This window comes from Dipodomys spectabilis, unplaced genomic scaffold (genome assembly GCF_019054845.1).
Source record: "Dipodomys spectabilis isolate Male_0828 unplaced genomic scaffold, ASM1905484v1 ptg000138l, whole genome shotgun sequence".
Taxonomy (NCBI): domain Eukaryota; kingdom Metazoa; phylum Chordata; class Mammalia; order Rodentia; family Heteromyidae; genus Dipodomys; species Dipodomys spectabilis.
Genome location: NW_024870815.1, coordinates 13,014,568 through 13,034,423, shown reverse-complemented (window position 1 = coordinate 13,034,423; position 19,856 = coordinate 13,014,568). Strand labels below are relative to the sequence as shown.

Here is a 19,856-nt window from a genome sequence, read left to right as displayed (position 1 = left end):
AGAGGCAGCAGCATTTCATTTCCACAAAACCTGTAACATTATCACAGCAGAGAGCTAAGGGGTTCTTCCAAACAACTTTGACCCAACTATTGAGACCCAGACTTGCAAACGGAACCCTAACTACTTGCAATACAACATCACACCTACTATACCTCAGTTTACCCCCATTCACATGCAATCCTTAAATTCAGATATTTTAAAGGCTTGCTAATAAGTATATAAAAGAGGGACCCTGAATCATTGCGTTTATTTAGTTATCTATGCCAAACGTTTATTAGTGAAATAGTCCTGAAGATATAATTCTACATATGGCGCTTTGATTTCACATAATATTTAAGAAAGGAAAGACAAAACACATAGAATTAGACATATAATTCAAAGACCACGGTACAACCTTTATCTTTTTTTTTACTTCAGCAAACAAAAAAAATAATAATGTCAAATGACATGAAAAGTGGCAAGTCTTCTGACAATAAATAATAAATTACTTTATAATTTTTTTGCAATGCAAGAGCAAACAAAAAAAGTTTCCTTTTTTTTCCTCTTTATTTCCAGAAAGAGAGAAAACAGTCATTTTAACCAATAACTATACACATCTTTGGGGGAAAAGTTCTTGGACAGACACAAGTCAAACACAATCCCGAGACGCTTGTGGCAAAATAGAGGTAACCTTGTTGCAATGCTTTATAAGTTGGTTTTTAAATCTGAATTCAAAAACCTTTAAAGTCGCTTCAGACTTCTTGATAGAGGATGGATCTCAAAAAAAAAAAATGGAAAGGGACCAAAGTAAAAAGAAACCAGCTGTAGAACATGCTAAGAAGCTTAGGATTTCAATGAACCCCTTGGTAAGTCAACTAAAAACATCGCACACCAATGCAGCTCCCACCTTCCTGAAAGATTTTCAGCCACTGATGCCAGTCTCTTCTTGTTCTTTGCTGGAGCTCCTGTTTGGCAAAGCAATGACCAATATAGAAACAGCACCATTCAGATTATGATGTACTAGAAATTTTTTTCTATTTCTGCATTTCTTTAGATGTGCAAGGGAAATGAAAATGCTTGCTTTCTTTCTTTCTTTTTTTTTTTTTTTTGAGATCCTTGGATATTCATCCCCTACGTTTTAAAAATGTCTTTTTTGTTTGTTTGTTTCTTCAGTACTTCTAAGGTCATTGAATAGTATATGTTGGGTTTCAGGTTTTGTTTGTTTTAATTTCTAGTAAAATCCCATGATTGTCTTCACAGTGTTGCTACCATATCACCTTGTCATTAAAACAGACTTCGTGCATTTCATGGAGCATTCATTTCTTGATTCAGTTTTCATTGACTGGGTCGTTAAATACTTTTTGTTTCCAAGTTCAACATTATAATTTCCCACTTTCTCCAACAGGGAAAAATAATACATCTGAATGAATGTTTCTCATGCCTCGATAGGACTGGCTACCATGCTGTTTGGTGTGTCTGGGAGCTGAGAGGACATGGATGCTACTTCACTGCCAGTGGAATTAGAGCCTGGTCCTCCTTCTGAAAAATTGACCTGTATGGAAGGTTGAAAAAAATCAATACAGGAGACTATTCTTGTATTCATAAAATATAAACTCACCATAGCATGGATTCATGTACAAATGTTTATGTAAGTGGATGAACAGATAAAGATAGCCACAATAAATCAGACTTTTGACAGGCTTAAGGCAAGTCCATGAGAAAAGCTTGAGAAGGAATCCTCTCGCTTTCCCATCATCCTAATGATCTGTGTTTTAGCTCAGACTGAATTCCCAACATTATGTTGCATTAAATTATTTAAGAGCAAACGTGTTTCTCGCTGTAAGATGGCATCATGACTCTACTATGCAGCACGCTCAAAATAAAATTATCCTGCCGGCTACATGTTGTCCCGGGAGCAGGCTAGTTGAGCTGTCTCTAGGCTTCATAGCTTCTCTTTTTTCAGTGGGAAAATCCGTAACACAATCTCACATCCTATGACAGGAGACTCAGAGAAGATTCCACAGAACAATGATTAACTCCTTAGAGGGCTCACAGTGTGGGCTTTCTCTCCTGTATGTTCTGCTGCCAGTCTAGGAGTCTCTAGCTCCCTCCCTACTCCTTCCTTCTTTCTCCTCCTCCTTCTTTCCCTCTTTCCCTCTCTTCTTCTCTTCCTCTGGCCCTGCTTCTCTCCTCCCCTCTCACTCTGACTAAATCAAACTCTTCTTTCCCAGAGGAGATACGTATATTATAACATCATCACGTTATAAATAAGGACTCTTTCTTTTAACTAAAAAAAAAAAAAAACCCTCTGCATATATCTCTGTTGTAAACAATCTTCTGCAGCCACACCCTCTTCCCCTACTTCAGATTCCCTTTACTGCTCTTGTTTGGCACTAATGTTTCAGAAAATACACAAACACTTGGCTGTGCTGAACCCTTCCCTCACATACTTTCTATCTTCCAAATTTTGCTCAACTAACCCATCAGAATAATGACTCTAAAATAAGATATACTCACCCTGTCCCCTAGTTCCAAAACTACCTCCCCCTCTACTCTACTCAACTTTCCCCTTAGGAGGTCAAGGGACTTCTCAAATTTGCCTACCCTCTAGATTGTCCTTTTACAGAGACACAGGCCTAGGGGCCAAGTCCTTTTAACCACTTGCCCCTGGCCAATTACCTAACTGTTGACACTGACAAAGCAAATGTCCTCAGGACAAATGTGAAGGTAAAAAGCTGTCCTTTAATGCTTTAGCTTTCTTTCTAATGGAAGAACAAGTTTTGAGAACAGAGACTCACGACTCACATTCAGTAAAATAGGATCTTATAGTGCTGATTAACATTTTAAACTAAACAAAAAAGAAAACTCAAATAGATTTATCATATTTAAAAGGACATTTAATGCTTTCTTTAATCTATCTTGACTCTTTAAGCCTTTGATGGGTGAAAGATAAATTAATTCTCTGCTCTGGATCTGCGAAACAAGCTGATGATAAAATGGGTTTTCACAGGTAAAATAACACTTTCCCCCCCAGCTGTAGAGTTCATGTTCCTTTTGCTATACATGCCACTTAGGATGTAAAGTATATAACCAATATAAATATATGTATATGTGTGTAGTGCATATAAAAGTGTCTAAGTATATAATTAGATTAAGGTATCCTGAGAAAAGGATATAGATTCAAACTACTTATTAATTATTTCAATCAATTCATCTCTTTATTGATAATAGGAAAATAGTACATTGGTTAGGTATTTGCTGATTATTGATAATTTATATATTATAATCTTTAAGTATGTATTATAATCACCTTGATTTAGGTACACATGCTTACTAGGTAGCAAATACTGACTGCTAATACAATTGACATGTCCTTACAAACTCATGTCTCAGCAACATGATTTTACAGCCTTGCATATTTTTGTTCCTATTTCTAGTTAGACATCATAAAATTAATCCTAGAAAATATGCTTGATTGATTTTTTTAAAAGTCATTCTATATACACAAATTATGCAGTCTCATTATTTGAAGAAAAAAAAAAGACTAACAAGAAAGGTTGTTTTTCTTGCATTTGTCTCCCACCTCACCACCACACTCTCATACCTCCTTAGTCTCCCCACTACCCTGAGGTTAGGGAATACCCTCCCCCTCCTTAATCTTTCAATGACACTTAAAGCAGAACCCCTTTTCTGTGGGAGGAATTCAGCCTCCTTAGTCTGGGAACTGACACTTACCAGTTGCTGAAAAGCAGGCTGATCTATGTCACTCTGCAAGGCGAAGTCGCTCAGTACTTTCCAAGGCGGCTGGTAACTTTGCACCTCAACTGGGTTAGCCTGTAAGCCACCATCATGTCTCTCTGGACTGGCAGCCACCATGGGAGTTCCTGTCATCCCCTGTATATTCTGTGGAAAAACCCCCATCCCAATGTGTTAATGAGCAAACTCCCTCCCTCCTTTGTCTGCACTGGCTAAGCAAATATACTCAGGTATTATCTTATCTATATAGTGGCCCTTTATTGACTCAAGTTAATCTGCTGCACCTATGGATATTAGCTAGAGTTCAATTTTGTTTTTCTACTTCTGTGGGCTGGACTTTTAGACCTGCTTAGACCGTATTAGAGCAGATATGCTATGACAGTCAACTTCCCCTTACCTTCTTAGCTCCTCCCCAGTTCCTCCCATCTGCCTTCAGAGGGCACAGCCTCCTACAAATGGGAGGCCAGCTGGGTCTCCCTTCAGCCTCTTGACTTGGGGACTTTCTGGGATATTTCTCCAAGCAGCTCTCCTTTTAGAGCCAGCCCCAACTCACAGCTTTTGGATCTGCCTGCTATTGTACTATTAAGCAGTAACCAACTTAGAAAGTACCCCAGTCTGCCAAGTTTCATGACATTTAATGAGTTTTATGACATTTAAAAATAGGATCAAAGAAGCAAAAAAAAAAAAAAAAGTGGGGGGTGAGATAGAAAAAGAGAGAAAGAAGGGGAAGAAGGAAGAGGAAGGAGAAAAAGAAGTGGAGGAGAAGGAAGGCAGGAAGGCAAGCTGGTAGGCAGGCAGGCAGACTTCAGCTTAGTTTAACAGTTGATGCCCAGTTCCAGGGCCAAGAGACCTCTGAGGAGGCCTGGCTGGAGGTACAGTAGAGGCTCCCTGTGGGCCCCTTGGAGGACATTCTGGACCTCATTGTGGAGAAGTTGTAATCATAAGTAGTAAGGTGAGCCCAAGAGCCTGATCAGCATTCTGGACCTAAACAAGTACTGAAAGTGTTGACCCTCTTTTCCCTTTGCGATCTGGGGAATTGATGACCTCAACTATTAGCAAGCCCCAGCTAGCCACATTGCTGCCAGCCATTTGTTGGGGGTGACTGTAACCTTCCAGTTCCAGGGTATGGTGAGGCTGAAGAGCCTGAGCCTCTCCCACTCTGCTAGGAACCTGGGCTGCTTGGGCTTCAGCTCCCAGCAGCGTTGACGCCTCCATCCTCTACCCCTTCGGATCTAGTTTAATCGAGGTGGTAGGCCCTCCCTGTCTGAGTTCCTACTAGCATCAGCCAGGCTAGGTACCAGAATGAATTTTGCCAGGGTTCACTCTCCTCCTGGAGTCCCTGGCTGGGCCCCCGGCCACTCACCGTTTTGTCATTGGGTTGTTGTTGCTGGAGCTGCTTCATCATGATGCTTCGCTTCTTGTCTTTGCACCGCTTGTTCTGAAACCACACTCGGATCACGCGGGGGCTGAGGCCTGTCATCTCCACCAGTTGCTCCTTCATGAGAGCATCCGGCCGGGGATTGGCGGCATAGCAGGTCCGCAAGGTGTGCAGCTGCTTCTCATTCAGCACAGTCCGCACGCGGGTGGTCTTCTCGGGCTGCTTGTGGACGTGGGGCCTCAGGGCTGGCTGCCGGGCAGAGATGGGTTCGGCTGCGTGGCAAGGAACGCTGTGAGCATCGGGCCAGGCTGCTAGGCTGCCCGCCTGCCAGCCCGCATTTCCCACAAGGGCTGATGTTTGCAGCCCTAACACTCTAACTGGGGAAGGGGTGAGGGGGCTGAGGTGAGAGCAGGAAGGACATAAGAGAGTGTACAACCTGGCTCCGAGCCATCCTAGCTCAACAGACGTTAGCCCCGAATAGCAGGATCTGCTTCCCAGCTCCTAACAGGGCGGCATTTTTCTGAACTGTTTTTCCCCATGCTCACTTTTTTCTCCTAAGTAAACTGAGCCCACTTCCAGGCCTCAGTGTTCTTCTTGAATGAAGGCCACAGAAGATATCAGGGAAGGAAAGGCCAAACACCTTAGTGACAGAGAGGCCACACCAGCCAGAATGTGTGTAACCCAGAAGACCCAGAGTTCTACCAGACAGCCTTGAACTTCAGTCCCAGAGGACAGTCATATGAAGAGAGCTAAAGATATTCGGTATGGCAGCCATCTCTTCGGTCCCTGTTTTTTCTTAGTACTTAATCATCGTGGGATGTTCCTGACCCAAGCAAAGGAAAACTGAAACTCTGCTGAGCTGTCTAGGCCCCAGATAAACTACCGCTGGGAAACATCCCTTTCCTTCCTCCCAATAGTTCGTTCCCCCTCCGTTTCCCACCCTTGGCTTTGCCCTCATTCAAGCTTGTCACAAATCCCCCACGACAGAATTCTGAGAGCTGCCAGAAATGGGGGAGGGGGGGGCAAGGAAAAGAGCTGTCCTGTCCTCAAGGCCAGTATTTAGTTGCAAAGGTTGCTTTAAAACTCCAGGAGGGAGAGTTGTAGATCTCTTGCAGACTTGAAGGCAGGTAGGAAACTCTGTGGGGCCTTGATCCTGACCAGCCTTGCTGTTGCCACTTTCCTTTATGGAGAAACTGCTCTCTGATCTATATGGTACAAATCGAGACCTTCCTTGAATCCCTGGGGTCAGGACAACACCTATGGGGTCAATTTAGAGCTGTGGGGACAGGCTTGAAGATGGAATTCTCACCAAGTCACACCGACTGAGTGGTTTAAAGAGGCAGGCTCCTTTTAAAAGGCAATTACTGCAGATTAGGTTGTTGACAGTTTTAAATTACAGCTCAGTATAGTGGCTGGCAGGTATTAAGACTGTATCTTTTTTAGGACCCATTCTTTGGCCAGAGGAAAATAAAACAAAATTGAAAAACGTTTTGGGTTGGAAAATGAGTCTCAAGGAAAAAAAAATGTAGAGGTGAAATAATGTTAAGGGCACCTAGGCTTCCTTCATTGGGTTAAGGAGGAAGCTCCAAGGACCTAGGGCTCCACCCCTTTAATTAAGCACCCGAGCTAGGAGAGTACTTGGCAGGAAGCTGAAGCCCGTTTTCAGAAAGGCAGGGTTTGGAAGCCGAGGTAGAACTGAAGACGCCATTTGGGCTTGTGGGGTATGTGTGTACACAAGTTCATGTGTACTCATATGCATAAAGACCTGTAGGTGTGCCGAGGGAGTCAGGATAGACAGTGCTTGCATTGATCCTGGCTGCAAAAGAGCATCGGGTGTTGCAAACGGTACCTGTTAAGACTTCATTTAACCACCTCATAACCACCTTTTGGCTAACAAGACTGCTGAGCCGGAGAAGAAGACGCTCCTATAGCCCCAGCACCTGCCTCCCGGAGACAGGCCTCCCTAGGGACAGATGAGTACCTGCCATTTGCAGCGGCCTTGCTGGATGCAGGGGACTGAGCGGGTCGCCGGCGCCCAAGCTAGCCCTCTCCACCACGTCGTGATCGGCGCGGCAGAAGAGCCCATCCTCCCTGAGCGCGAACTCGTCGCCGGGGATGAGCTGGCGGCTGCAGGCCACGCAGCGGAAACACTCGATGTGGTACACCTTGGAACGGGCGCGCATTACGAAGTCGTTCTTGCTGAAGCCAATGCTGCACTTTGCACATTTGATCCCGTATAACCTGCGCAGGGCCAAGCCCAGGACGGGAAAGAGAAGCACAAGGAGATGGGGGTCATTTCAGGCAGGCACTGCCCCAGCTGAATCTCTCCAGCGACCTGGTAGGGGGGTGGGGGAAGCTGCCAGCTCTTGAGATGTGCTGACAAATCAGTATTCTTAAACAGATCTAGCTAGAATATCGGAAAGAAGTCTTCATCCCTTTCCTTCTCCCTCCTTCCATCTTTTTCTTGCTTTTAACTCCTGTTCTTTTTCCCAGGAACCTCCAGGTCTATCAGTACCCAGACCAAACCAAGGAAAACATACTGGTAGTACTGATGCTCTAGCCACCCCTCAGGGAACCAGTCCCAGGATTGTCTTTTCAGACAACCAGGGGGACCCCCAATAGCCAGTTGCCCCGGTATTTTCAATCTTTCAATTCTTTGTGTCTCAATTTCGGTAAGAAATGTCTGAACTTGCAATGAAACAATGGTACAGCAATCCCATTTCATTTGTGATCACATGTAAAAGCACAAGCAGAACAACAAAACGAAACCGCTGAAGGTTTCCAAAGCCTTTACCAATATAGTCTTTATTCAGCTAAAGATTTCCTGCAGGCCACGGGGTTCAGGCAAAGTCTCCTCTATGTTCATCTTTCTTATTTTTTTAACCTTCTCTGCTCCCGCAATCTCTTTTCAAGTTGCATTTTGCTGTAGACTCATAAGCAGCCTGAAAGCTAAGAAGACTCACTTCTAAAGTCTACCGTTAACATTGGCCTTTTCTTTCCAGGGGACAATTCCTATAGGTTCTGTCTAGGTATTGCCATGGTCCCCTCCCCTTCTATCCATAATAGCAGAGGCTGGGCCATTTCTACCCAGAAAATGGAAGGGAGAAAAGACCCACACAAAGCCGGGCCATTCTGTTCCTTCAAGGGAGTTCTGGAAATCCCAAAGATCACCCTGTTCTGTTTTTTATAACTACAAGAATTTCAATGGTGTGTGCCTGGGCACACAAGTGTGCAACAAACATGCAGAGTTAAGGGAGAATGGAGAAAGGGGAAATAAAAGGAATTGGGCTCCTCTCCTCCCCGCCCCGTGGCTATCCAGAATAAGGTGCATGCAGTGCCCTGGGTAGAATTGGGCAAAACAATGTCTTCACAGGAGTAAAGATGCTCCCCTTGGTGCCAAGTGAGCTCCCCACCTCCCCAATCTTGAGTTAAACACCAGCCAAACCAAGGAAACAGTGAACCGTTAGAAGGTAGATTCGAAAGTTTTCATTCCTCTCTCTACCCAATTTTTAAGATGAAGACTCTACATTTTCGGTGACCAAACAATCGACAATATCCCTCCCCTTTCCTGTGTCCCCCTGTCCTTCTTTCCATTTTCTTTCGAAGTACTTTAAAAATTGTATCATTCAGGTTTATCAGCCAGTATTATACTCACCTCTTTGTGATGACAAAAAAAAAAAAAAAAAAGGACAGTACATAGGCAGGAAGAAACTGTGACTACATATTAAAATCTTAACCTAACTTTAAAGTTCTCAAGTTCCCTTTTACTAAAATATAGTCATCGTAAATTGTCCTTGGACTAAAATTCTTTTCTGCTGTCGCCAAGGCTGCAAAGATAATCTCTTCTTTTTGTTATTAAAACTAATAAAATATCCCTGAATGTTTTATTCTGTATAATAGTATAAACACACTATTAAGAGAAAACTTCAGAATTGCAAATCCCGATGATTCTTTGCTAAATGAAACAACAGCAAACAAAAACTAAGGGCAGAAAGCTCCTCTGCGGTTTCAGTCTTGTCAATACGAGCATTTCACTTATTTTATCAGTTACTAGATTTTAATGTGAGAAAGGAAGCTGTTCAATTATCTAAATGTACCAATTGTTCATAGGCAGATGATAGGCAATTTGATCTGCTCTAATTCATCAGTTCAGATAAGATAAGACAGTCAGATGTCACTATAGGGTTAATATTTTAAAAAGATTAAATTTCCGGTCTTTTTGCAAGGAATATTTCGGTTGGTTTAAAGAAAAATCTAGGAAGATCTCACCCTCAAAGTAAAAGGGTATAATAGTTCTACTTTTTAAAAATGCATTATCTAAACATTCTTTGCTCAAACTTTTATCTATTTAACTAACAACCCTCCCAAAGGATTTTAAGTTACTAATTTAAGTAGAAATTAAATAAATAGAAGCTTGCACTATACTGTAAAAAAAAGTAGAATAAAAATTCTCTTAAGGTTTGGAACCCCTCATTTAACCATCTTTAAAATTTGTGTTTGTTTTGGAAGGGAGACAATGAAAGGGGAAACTAAATTGGCCACCACCAATTCCAAGAGAAGACAAGCAGCCTTGACACAACACAATATATGGACTCACTCTGAAACTCTCATCCCCCAAAAGTAAAATGAAAAGCATAGTTTAATTGCAAAAATAACTAAATAAAAATACCGAAAGCGTGACTTTTCCATGCCGGACCCTACTAAGGCAAACTTCCCCCGAAACAACACAGCCACACCAAACAATAAATAAGAAGTGGGGAGAGTCACGGAAATCTTATAAAAGTAAGGAAAAAAGAAAAGAGGCATACCTGATATAATCTCTTTTACAGTAGGTTTTCCCATCCCTAACAAAGCACGTACAGCTCTCGTCCAAATACTGATTACACTCCGCACATTTCAAACATGCCGCATGCCATTCCAAATCCGGAGAAACCCTCAGAATATACTGATCGTGAATCTGATTGCCGCAACCAACACATAAGGAAATCAGACGTTTTTCTGAAATGAAAATAAATACATGATTGACTAACCGTTTACTTCCTACGGAGATAAACACACTTTTAGTGTCGTTCTCTTATAGGGTGTACTCTAGAAGAAATTCTTTCCTTTCCTCCCCCCTACCCCCACCCCTCTCAGAGTACTGCACTTCGGGATGGTAATTGAAGTGTACCATCAAAACCTTGACACACACACACTCTCTCTCTCTCACAAAAATGAAATTGAATATATGTAAAATACAGATTTGAATAGTCTATATTTGTAAAACTAGCGCACAATCAAACCCGTTCCTTTCGCATTTTCTCCCCCTCCTCCCTATAATCATTAGGAAAGATTATGGAGAAGTCAAGTCAGAAGAAAAGGTTTTGACTAGAACGTTAAGTGAACGCAGGGAATGTTTCCACGGAGCACGTTCTTCAATAACGCCCAGGACTGGATATTGTTAGCAAGAGCAGGCATCAATACAGTTGTCACTTTCTCTTTTGCAAGTCTAATGCTTAATTCCTATCTCTCGGTATTGTGTGTGCAGGCAGACCTTTGCAACATAATAACCTTCTCCCCAAACTCTGGATTCCCGAGGAGGAAAATCACCGCTTAGCACCACAAGGCAGGGGTTGGGGAAAGGTACACAGGCGGATTCAAATACAAGGTACGATCAGTTTTCCCCCTATCCCGTTCCCCCCCCCCACCCCAAAACCAGAACCCGCAGCAAGCATGCAGGCGTGGCGGCAACAAGGGGGGGGGCCGCAATCAAACCAAAAAAAAAAAAAAAACACCTTCTCTCTCTTTCTCTACAGGCAATGAAGAACTCCAACTCTAACGAGCCTTTGGCACCCCTGCCTGAGAGAGACACCCCCTCCTCCCCCAGCACGAGAACAGCACACCGAGCCCCACAAGGTAAAACAGCCTCTTACTTTTTGGTGGATCGCCCATGTCTCCCATATCTGTAAGAGGGAGTAATGTCCACAGTGAAATGGTGGTTGTACAGTTGGTTGAACAGCCACAGAGAGGATGCTGGAGCTGTGGCTTACGTGGGAAAACAGTGGCCCCAGGGGTTGCCCAGGCTTGGGAGCAGAGCTGCCGCCCGGCCGCTGCGCCGCGCCCTCGCCCTTGGCAGATCGGGGGAGTCCGATCGGAGCCCGCGGCGCTGACGGAGCGGAGGCTCTGCGGCTGCGGCGGACTCGGCGCGGCTCGGGCACCTCTCTTCCTTATCTCTTACTCAAACTTCTCTGCTCCAACTCAGCTCCATCGCCATTGGTCTGACGCTGCGCGCGGGGACGTCAGGCGAGCGCCGCGCCCATTGGCTGCGGGGCGCGCGGCGCAGCTGTTCTGATTATCATATTTCAGCCGGGCCGCTGCCGTGCGCCACTGACCGCTGGGCGAGCCCGAGGGAGAGGATTAGGGCTCCCAACTTTCTCCCGGCTCAGGCTCTTCTCCCGCCCCCACTCCCTGTCCCCTTAACCCCCCCAGCCCTTTCACCCCTCGATGCTCGGGCTGCCCGGCTGCTCTGCCTTTAAGCTGTCTTTTCTCCTCTTCCTCTCTGCCCCCAACTCCTGGATCCTTCCCGGCCGCTCTCCGCCCCCCACTTACCCCCCATCGCGAGCTCGCCTCGGGGGGTCATTCTCCTCTCCGCCCAGCACTCCTGGGGTCCCTGCAGTCCGCTGGCTGCGTGGGGCTCACTTTTCTGCCGTCGGTGGCGAGTGGCTGGTGGGTAGGTCTTCCTTTGGATGAGATCCTTCCCGGGCTCCCCGGGCTCTAGGGGGCGGGGGGGAATGGTGGGGTGTGGGAGACTTGGAATAAGCCGATTTCCTCGGTTTGGGCCACGGAAGTCATGTACACCCCGGGGGTCAGGACTGGCTTGGCTGCCTGGAAGGTTGTGTCCCCCTACCCCCCACTCCTTCCCCCTTTCCCACTCTGGTGGAAGAACTGGGAATGGGGCTGGTTAGACTCCGAGGAATTGCTGGCTGACTGTTACCCCATTACCTGCTCGCCTCCTTCCTCAGATCTCCAAAAACGTAGGGGCGGGTGTGTGGGGGCGCACTCAGGTTGCTTTGTTACCCCTGCGGACGAATCAGTTGGAATGAATCAATCGCGAAGGTAAAAAGCAAAGTCGAAGTCTCCGTGGACTGTCTGTCTCTTTCGAACCCTCTGCTTTTCAGTCAAACTTTAAAGCGGGTACTAACCCGAAGTCAAAGAATTGAAATGATCTTCCTGTGGTGAAAAAACGATTAGGTACCGTCCAGTTCCTCTCTGAACCGATCTCTTGCCATTTCGTTTCAAGCAAACCTCGTGGGTTTAGTTGGTCCTGTTTTGAAAATTACAAGTCTATGTCTCTCTAGCTATTTTTTTTAATGTGTTAGTCTACAAGCACGACTAGGGAGAAAAACTGAATACTCTTCACCGAGTGCGGATATCAAATACTTTCCTCTTGAGAAACTACCTGGAGAGTGTAGATTGTTAGCTGCATCTTGCCAATGAGAACTTTTCCTAATTATCCCTAAGATGTCCTCATCTCTTAGTTTCCCAAAGACAAAGTTAAGGAAGGCCAAGGAGTCTCTCTCTTCCATTTTCCCCAAACTTCTAAAACGCATTCCCGCTATCCAGTGGGACTGCTCGTTTTATCTTAAAAGGTCTGAAAACACAAACCGTGGAAGGCTTAATTTCAGTGTCTTGTTGCCAAAGGAAGACCTGATGTGTTCGGAAACTTCTCTTTGAAAGTACCTTTCACCAGATCTAACCTTTGATAAAGACCCAGGAGCCCTCGGCCGGCCGTAGAGGCTGAGTTTGAATAGATGCTCCTCTTGAGGGCACAGAAAAGCTAAGATGCATGAGTTTCCTCCTGAGCTAACGCGGGGGTGGGGGTGGGGGAGAAAGCGTTGTCAAGAACTTTTTGTTTTGTTTTGTTTCCTTTCAAGGAAGATGTCACATTGGATCTCATCGCTTCTATTTTTTTAAAATTATCAATTATGTCTGAGTGCGTTCGTGGAGGGTTGACACAGGTAGGTAAGTTTACTAGTTGTTCTTTGTTTTGTTTCAATCCACATTCTAAGTCTTCTGTATTATATCCATGGTGGCTTTGGTCACAATGCGAATTGCCATACCCATGCTGATAATAGATACACAAAGCAACTCTTTCCAGTGTATGGACGTGTTTCCCATGCAGATAAGCAAGTTGACCCCTTCAAAACAACAACAACAAAAAAGCAGATACAAAGTAAATAGATTTCAGCCAATCACATTCATGCATACCACATTTATAACATGGAATTAAACATGAAACATGTCCAGGGTTACTTGTAGTTGAGATCAAGAAAATGCCCTCACTATGAAGAGGGAAGAGGGAAGGAAGGAAGGGGGAGAGAAAATTTTAACTCCCTAAATCAGCAAGTTATTTTAAAAAAACGTTGTGAACTCGACATGTTTTCCTTTTCTTAACCTACACCATTGTATGCAAGCATTATCTTAGTTCTTATACTAATAAAAAGAAGTAAGAATGCATGTATAACATATTCCCCTCAAGGGGAGAAATTTGAGGAAGGACAGTAATTATATTGTTTCATGATGGATAAGTTCTGTAGTTTTATGTGTTTATCCATAGTACAATTTGCATTCAAATCCAAGCTAGGACAACAGGCCTGTTTTGTTCTTCCTAGATGTTCTCATGTGACTACAAGTTCTTGTTTCTTTAAGTGAATGCTATATGTGGATTCAGCACATTGAACGTATCTATAAAGTTGTCATTTTTTTACAGAATATATAAAACTGTGATTACATAAAAAGTATGATTAGCAAAATTTTTCCACAGTACTTGAACCTAGGAGCGACCTCTTGTGTTCACAGGGGGGATTAGACACTCTCCTGTCAAAGTCTGACTCATTTTGACCTTTGTAATATTCTATTAGATAAAAAATAGATTCTTCAAACCAACAGTTTTGTGAATCCCTGGTTTGAGCTCTTCCTTTGAGGAGAAGAAAATCTAAGTGTAGCACAGATCACTCCAAGCTCCTCCAATACACTTTATAAGGTCTGAGTGTAACAGAGATGCTGAGATGAGTAAATTCCACTTGAGTCTGTATCATCTGCCCATGAAGCATGTCTGTCCCCTTCTCAAAATGTAGTTGTTGCACCAAAGCTTGTGGGTTCTAATATTACAAGTCCATGTTTTTGTGTGCTGTTGCTTCCTCTTTTCTGTTTCAGTTAAAATTTAAACATTCAACTTCAAGCTCAATGTCAGATATAGATTCTTGAACAAACGTCATGAAATCAAGCCATTCTCCACAAATCAAAACAGGATTTAATTGCAATTGAAAAGTAGAATTAAACATTTAGAATCCATTTACTTCCTAACAACCAGTGACAGAGAGAGGTGAGTTTTAGCTTGTTTCTTGGAAAACTTAGAGTAAGAAAGCTGTTTCCTTCCCATCTAAACCAGATTGGGGAAAAGTGTGTATGTGTGTGTGTGTGTGTGTGTGTGTGTGTGTGTGTGTGTGTGTGTGTGTGTGTGTGTAAGTGGGGGGAACTTTGATCAATTTTCTTTAAGCCCTGAATATGGTTGCTAATTTACTGTCATGGAGGTGATGCTCTGTATTTAACCCATACCAGAATTGGGTTTAAAAGAATAATCATGCCGCCAGTTTCTATGAATAAGGTGTTCAGGTGGGAAAAATACAACAGAAGGATTTATATTTTGGGATTTCCATAAACATCTAATTTGGGAGTCAAAATGAAATATGAACAAGTTTATTCTGCTCTGGAAGAAAAGTAATCAAGTATCTGTCTCATTTCTCCTTTTTTTTTTTTTTTTTTTTTACTTTTTCTCTGTGGTCGCTAATCATGTAGAATAAGGGTCAGACAAAATTATATGGATTTAAAAGGAGTCCGGTTTAACGATTTATATTCAGCTGAGAATGAGATGTTTAGAGCTAATTTGCCTCTCTTCCAGTTATTGTCCGTGGCTACTAGGAATGGATCCAGAGAATTTGTGCTCTAATTTCAGAAGAGATCTCATGTTCTTTCCATTGGGTAGGAAATGATTATCTTTTCCTTTACTTTCTTGTTACTTAAAAAAGAATACTAAGCAATGGCAATAAAAGCAGTTGTTAACCAGAGCAAACCCTTAGTTGTGAGTCTTATTTTATTACACGGACTCCTGCTGCGCATGTGGTTTTGTTGAGTGTCAATTACTTTATTAACCAGTTAAAACAATCTGGGCGAATTAGCAAGACTTTTCTCCTGTGCTCAGAGCTTTCCTAGCCTGCGTTTCTGAGTTCAGGTGGCTGTTTCCATCACAAGCCGACAGGCCATTCTTTGGCTGGCGGCCGGCGCTGGGCTCCTCAGTGATCCACTTCCCTGTTCTCTACTGCGGTGGAACCCGAACTCTCCCGGCAGCCGCAAAGGCGCAAGGCTCGGGTCAGCCCTGAGCAGGCAGTGCGCTCCAGCTGCTTGCTTGCGGGAGTTCGGTCAAGCGAGGGCAGAATTTTACATCCTCATTTTCACGTTGTTGTTGTTGTTTTCTGTTTTTCTTTTCTTTTCCTGGAATTTACCATAACTTCTCGAAATCGATGGCAACCCCTTTCAACTGAAACTCTCCTCCCCACCCCACCCCACCCAACCCTCTCAGCAAAGGCAATTTTTAGCTGAGTTCAGGGAATGCACGAGGGGCCAGGTTACGACAGGCTGAGAGACCTGCGCCAAAGCAGTCCAGAGCCCCCACCTTGGGCAAAGCTTTCTTCCACGCACCAGCTTCTCCCCGTAGGAGCTCAGAGGCGCAGAGGCTTTCCTTTTCCCCTGTCCAGGGACGGCTGAATTGAAATCGTCTCTGAATCTAGCAAAACACCTCCCTCCCCACCGTCCCAGCTCGCAGGAGGAGTCTCGGAGGTAGTTAATTCGCTCTACAGGCTCAAGTTGATCAAATCGAGTTGGTGGTTCTTTGAGCACGACCCTTCTTTCCTCCTCGCCAGGCTTATCCGAGGGGGAGCTCTGAATTTATTTACTGCCGAGAGGTTCTCTGGCCAGTACGAGGTTTGCGGGGGGAGCGCGGGGGCGGGGCGGCGGGCTACCGGGGGGGGGGGGGGAGGTCAAAGGGGGGGTGACGTTGGGAAGAGGCAGCCGAAATCCCGGGTCAAGCCGGGGAGGTGGGGGCGGGGAAGGAGGAGGAAGCCCGAAAATCTACCAGGACGCTGCAGACCTTCCCCGGGAGTCTCTGAACCGAGTGCTGGAGTCCTCGGGTGGGCTGCCGAGGTGGTGGCAAGAGTTACAGCTACTTCCTATGAATTAAACGGACGCCCACAGCGTGCTGGGAGGTTTTAAAGTAGCTGAGAGGTGTGGGGATGGATAGGGGCTGCTTTTAAAGGGGCATGCGGGGGGGAGGGAGCGAGGGAGAGGGAAGGAAGGAGTGCAAGAAGTAGGGGAGGAGTGGCTGGAGAAAATGCTTCCAAGGCTAGCAGACGCCTCGTCGTTCGCCAGGATGAGATTTTAGGGGCCGTTTGTCCCCCTGGGTCCGCTGAGACTCGGGGCAGAGGCGAAGGTGGGCGAGGTCTAGGTGGCTAGAACTCAGTTCTTTGCCGTTTAAAAAACTCTGCCCCTGCACCTGCTGAGTGTCAACCACGCCGAGCAAAGGGGCTCGAGACGTCACTCGATTAACCGAGTGATTAACTTATTCCCCGCGGGTTAACAGCGCCTTCCCTTCAGCGTAGTTTGGAGGTCAGACGCTCCCCTAGACGTGGTCTCTTCCTGAGCTTGGACGCTCAGGAATCCCCGTCCCACGGTCGCTGTTTGGTTCACAAACTCTGCTACCTCGCTTTCCAAAAATCCCACTTGCCCGCCTTCTAGAACGCTGGTGGCCAGACTTTGCGTGGAACCAGAGACCCAGGATAAGACCAGCCCGTAAATGCAGCGACGGCATGTTCTCCTCTAGGCCAGCTGAGTCTTCTTCCTCATTTTTCAGTTTGCTCATCTTCTAGCTGAACCACTTTCTATTCCTAACGTTTTAACCACAAAGATTGTTTTTTTTTAATTCTTCTTTCTTCCTCTTGACAGAAGGAAAAACATCTCTTGCCCTCATTGTTACTGGAGGACAAGGAGAAATTCAAAGTCTTGCGAATGTCTTTTCGTACGGAAATGGGGTGCTTAGCCCCTGGAGAGGCCACCTCTCACTTCAGCTGGTGACACATTCTGGACAGGGACTGGTGTGGTCTCTTGCTCAAGCTTGGTGGGCTTGGGTAGGGACACCAAGGCAAAAATGAGATTAAAAAAAAATCCGGTGAAGATGTCAATGCCCCATTTGGGGTGTTGTCAGCTGGGACATCTCCCAGCCAGCCTCCTTGGCCTGCAAAGGGTTCACAGAAAACCTCCCAGAAGGTTGAACTGAGTCTGCGGTTCCTCCATCCACGTCCATCCACTCATGAAAGTAAATTACCATTCTAAGAACTTCAGACTCTGTCAAAGCACCTTTGTGGCTATTTGCTTGAGGCTCAACTTTCCCTGAACTACAAAATTGTATGGACCGGCTTTTGGCTGTGAAGGTCCTGATAGGGGTCTTGGGAGAAGATTAACAGCCTTTATTGGCACAGCATATTTTCTTGAATAGCTTAAATGTAAAGTGTTGGTATCCCCGAAAGTATCAATCGCCCCCAATTTCAGTTTTACTTTATGTTGCAAATATTTTTAATTAGAAAAGAGGTGACTCCCGCTGGGATGCACTGGGAGCTAGGCTTGGGGGGTGGGGGGTGGGGGATGAGCCGCTGATTAGCCTGGGAGGCTCCTTTGTTGATTTAAGACTTTACCAGGCAGGAAGTACCAATTATCTTGTTGTCTTTTCTCAGTTGCCTGTTGTTGACTTTTATCCGGCACATCTCAGTTGTATAACATTCAGTCCAAAAATGGAAAGTAAGAAAAAAAAAGTTAAAAAGATAAGTAAAATGGCCTATTTTAATTGTAACTAGTTTTATTTATAGGTGACATATTCCTCATATTATAGTACATGAAAGGAATCAAAAGTATGTAAAATCATTTGTGCATAATTATGAAGTAATTATATGCTAATGATAACGTTATTTAACATCAAAAAATAATTCCATAAAGAAAAATTCAAGTGCTCCCCCCTCCCATGATAGACATTCATTCTCCTTCCAAGAAAATAATTGGCAAGCTTAAACCTGATATTCCGGATGCTTTTAGGAAGAAAATAGAGCAGAGTCCGAAACTACATACATGAATCAAAATACTATTAAATATTCTGGGCCCTGGCTAGTTGTTGCAAGTTAATGCTATCAGAATTTTGTTCTTTGAAGTATATATGCTAATTTATTCTGAAATCATACCACATGAACAAGAACTAAAACCTGAATAAGTTCTGTGTAATGCTTAAGGAATTACTATGATTAACTTTGGTGATTTGGCAATCTCATGTGATTTTTATTTGAACATAAATGTTAATATAGCCAAATTAATATCACTCTAGATGTCATCATCCTCTAGTTAATATGGAATCAACATAAAGCAAAAGCAAATATAAGAAAAATATTTTCTATAGTGTTTATAATTAATATACAGTAAGTGATAAGATGCATATATATAACAAACATGTAAGTATCACTCAGGCATCAGATAGTTTAGTTTAGTTATAAAAACACATTACATGGATATAACTAAACTGATGCTTTGACATATTTTAAAAACCCTCTACTTCTCCCCAGATAGTATAATAGCCTAAGACTATGCTTTCATCTTAAACTGTAATTCTAAGTCAGTATATAGGTAATCAGTATGATTACCAATCACTGGTTAGTAAGGTTGCTGATTTTCACCTAAACATGAGGTTTCATATTATTTTAAGTCTCCCTTCAGAATGGGATGTAATGTGTACACTCTTCTTCTTGGCCTGGTATGGGGATTTGCAGTACACCCTTATTAGCTGTACAAAGCACTGGTGATAATAAGAACTACCATATGTAGTTTCATTGGGTTTGAGTTCTCATAGGCCATATGAGAAAAGTACAGATCAGATCTGTTGAGTCTGGACATTGTGTTTCTTAACAATGCTAGGTGTTAGTTTAAGCTGTCTCAATTGTGGAATGATAAACTTCTGCATAGGCCTATACTCAAGCCATATCAGGCAGATCCAATGATGTGACTGGAGATGCTGTACCAGGGCAAATATCTTCTTTTGGATATTGCCCAACAGTGGTCAAGAAACATAAGCACAGAACTCAAGAAGTAGAGGAAAATGTAAGTGGATGGAAAAAAATTACACTTTTATACATGGTGTAAATGACATTATCAGCCATCAAAGGAGAAGGTAAAAGTGGAAGTTCAGCTAAGATGAGAAAAGTATTCCATCTTAAGAACAGAAAGAGACAGCTTTTCAAGGAAAATTAAACACTGGATGAATGTCGAGAGGGACAAAGAAAAAGAATGGGGCCTGGTGACCGAGTTCATCCTGACAGAACACATATTCAAGAGCAGAATTCAGATCTGAGCCAAGCAGGAGATAGAAACTGAGAGAGAAAAACCCAGACTTCTCTTATTTTGATCTGGCTGGATTGAAGATTTTTATTTATCTATTATTTTTTAGGAAAGTAGATATTTGAGAATAATTTAAACTTCATTGAACTCTTAACTGCATTGCAATAGAATGTTTGCCACAAGCAAGTTCACTGTTGATATGGCTTGTCATAAAAAAAAAGAAAAAGAAAAAGTACTAACTAAAAATACAGAAATTTAATAGGGAGTCCTGTGCTATTTT

General features: G+C 43.7%; 1 protein-coding gene across 2 annotated transcripts; it reads right to left on the bottom strand.

Moving 5' to 3' along the window:
* Positions 1–241: 241 nt before the first annotated feature.
* Positions 242–11,335, bottom strand: Isl1 (ISL LIM homeobox 1). 2 transcript variants are annotated; one of them, XM_042690604.1, is made up of 6 exons: positions 11,026–11,335; positions 9,922–10,111; positions 7,095–7,354; positions 5,099–5,385; positions 3,715–3,882; positions 242–1,531 (listed from the first exon to the last, which is right to left on the bottom strand). In XM_042690604.1, the coding sequence occupies exons 1-6, from the start codon at positions 11,051–11,053 to the stop codon at positions 1,415–1,417; spliced, it is 1,050 nt and encodes a 349-aa protein (XP_042546538.1). In that variant the 5' UTR covers positions 11,054–11,335; the 3' UTR covers positions 242–1,414. The 2 variants fall into 2 exon arrangements, with proteins under 2 accessions (XP_042546538.1, XP_042546539.1); XM_042690605.1 differs by having other exon boundaries at positions 1,415–1,531; positions 3,715–3,813; positions 11,026–11,053.
* Between the last annotated feature and the right edge of the window lie 8,521 nt (positions 11,336–19,856).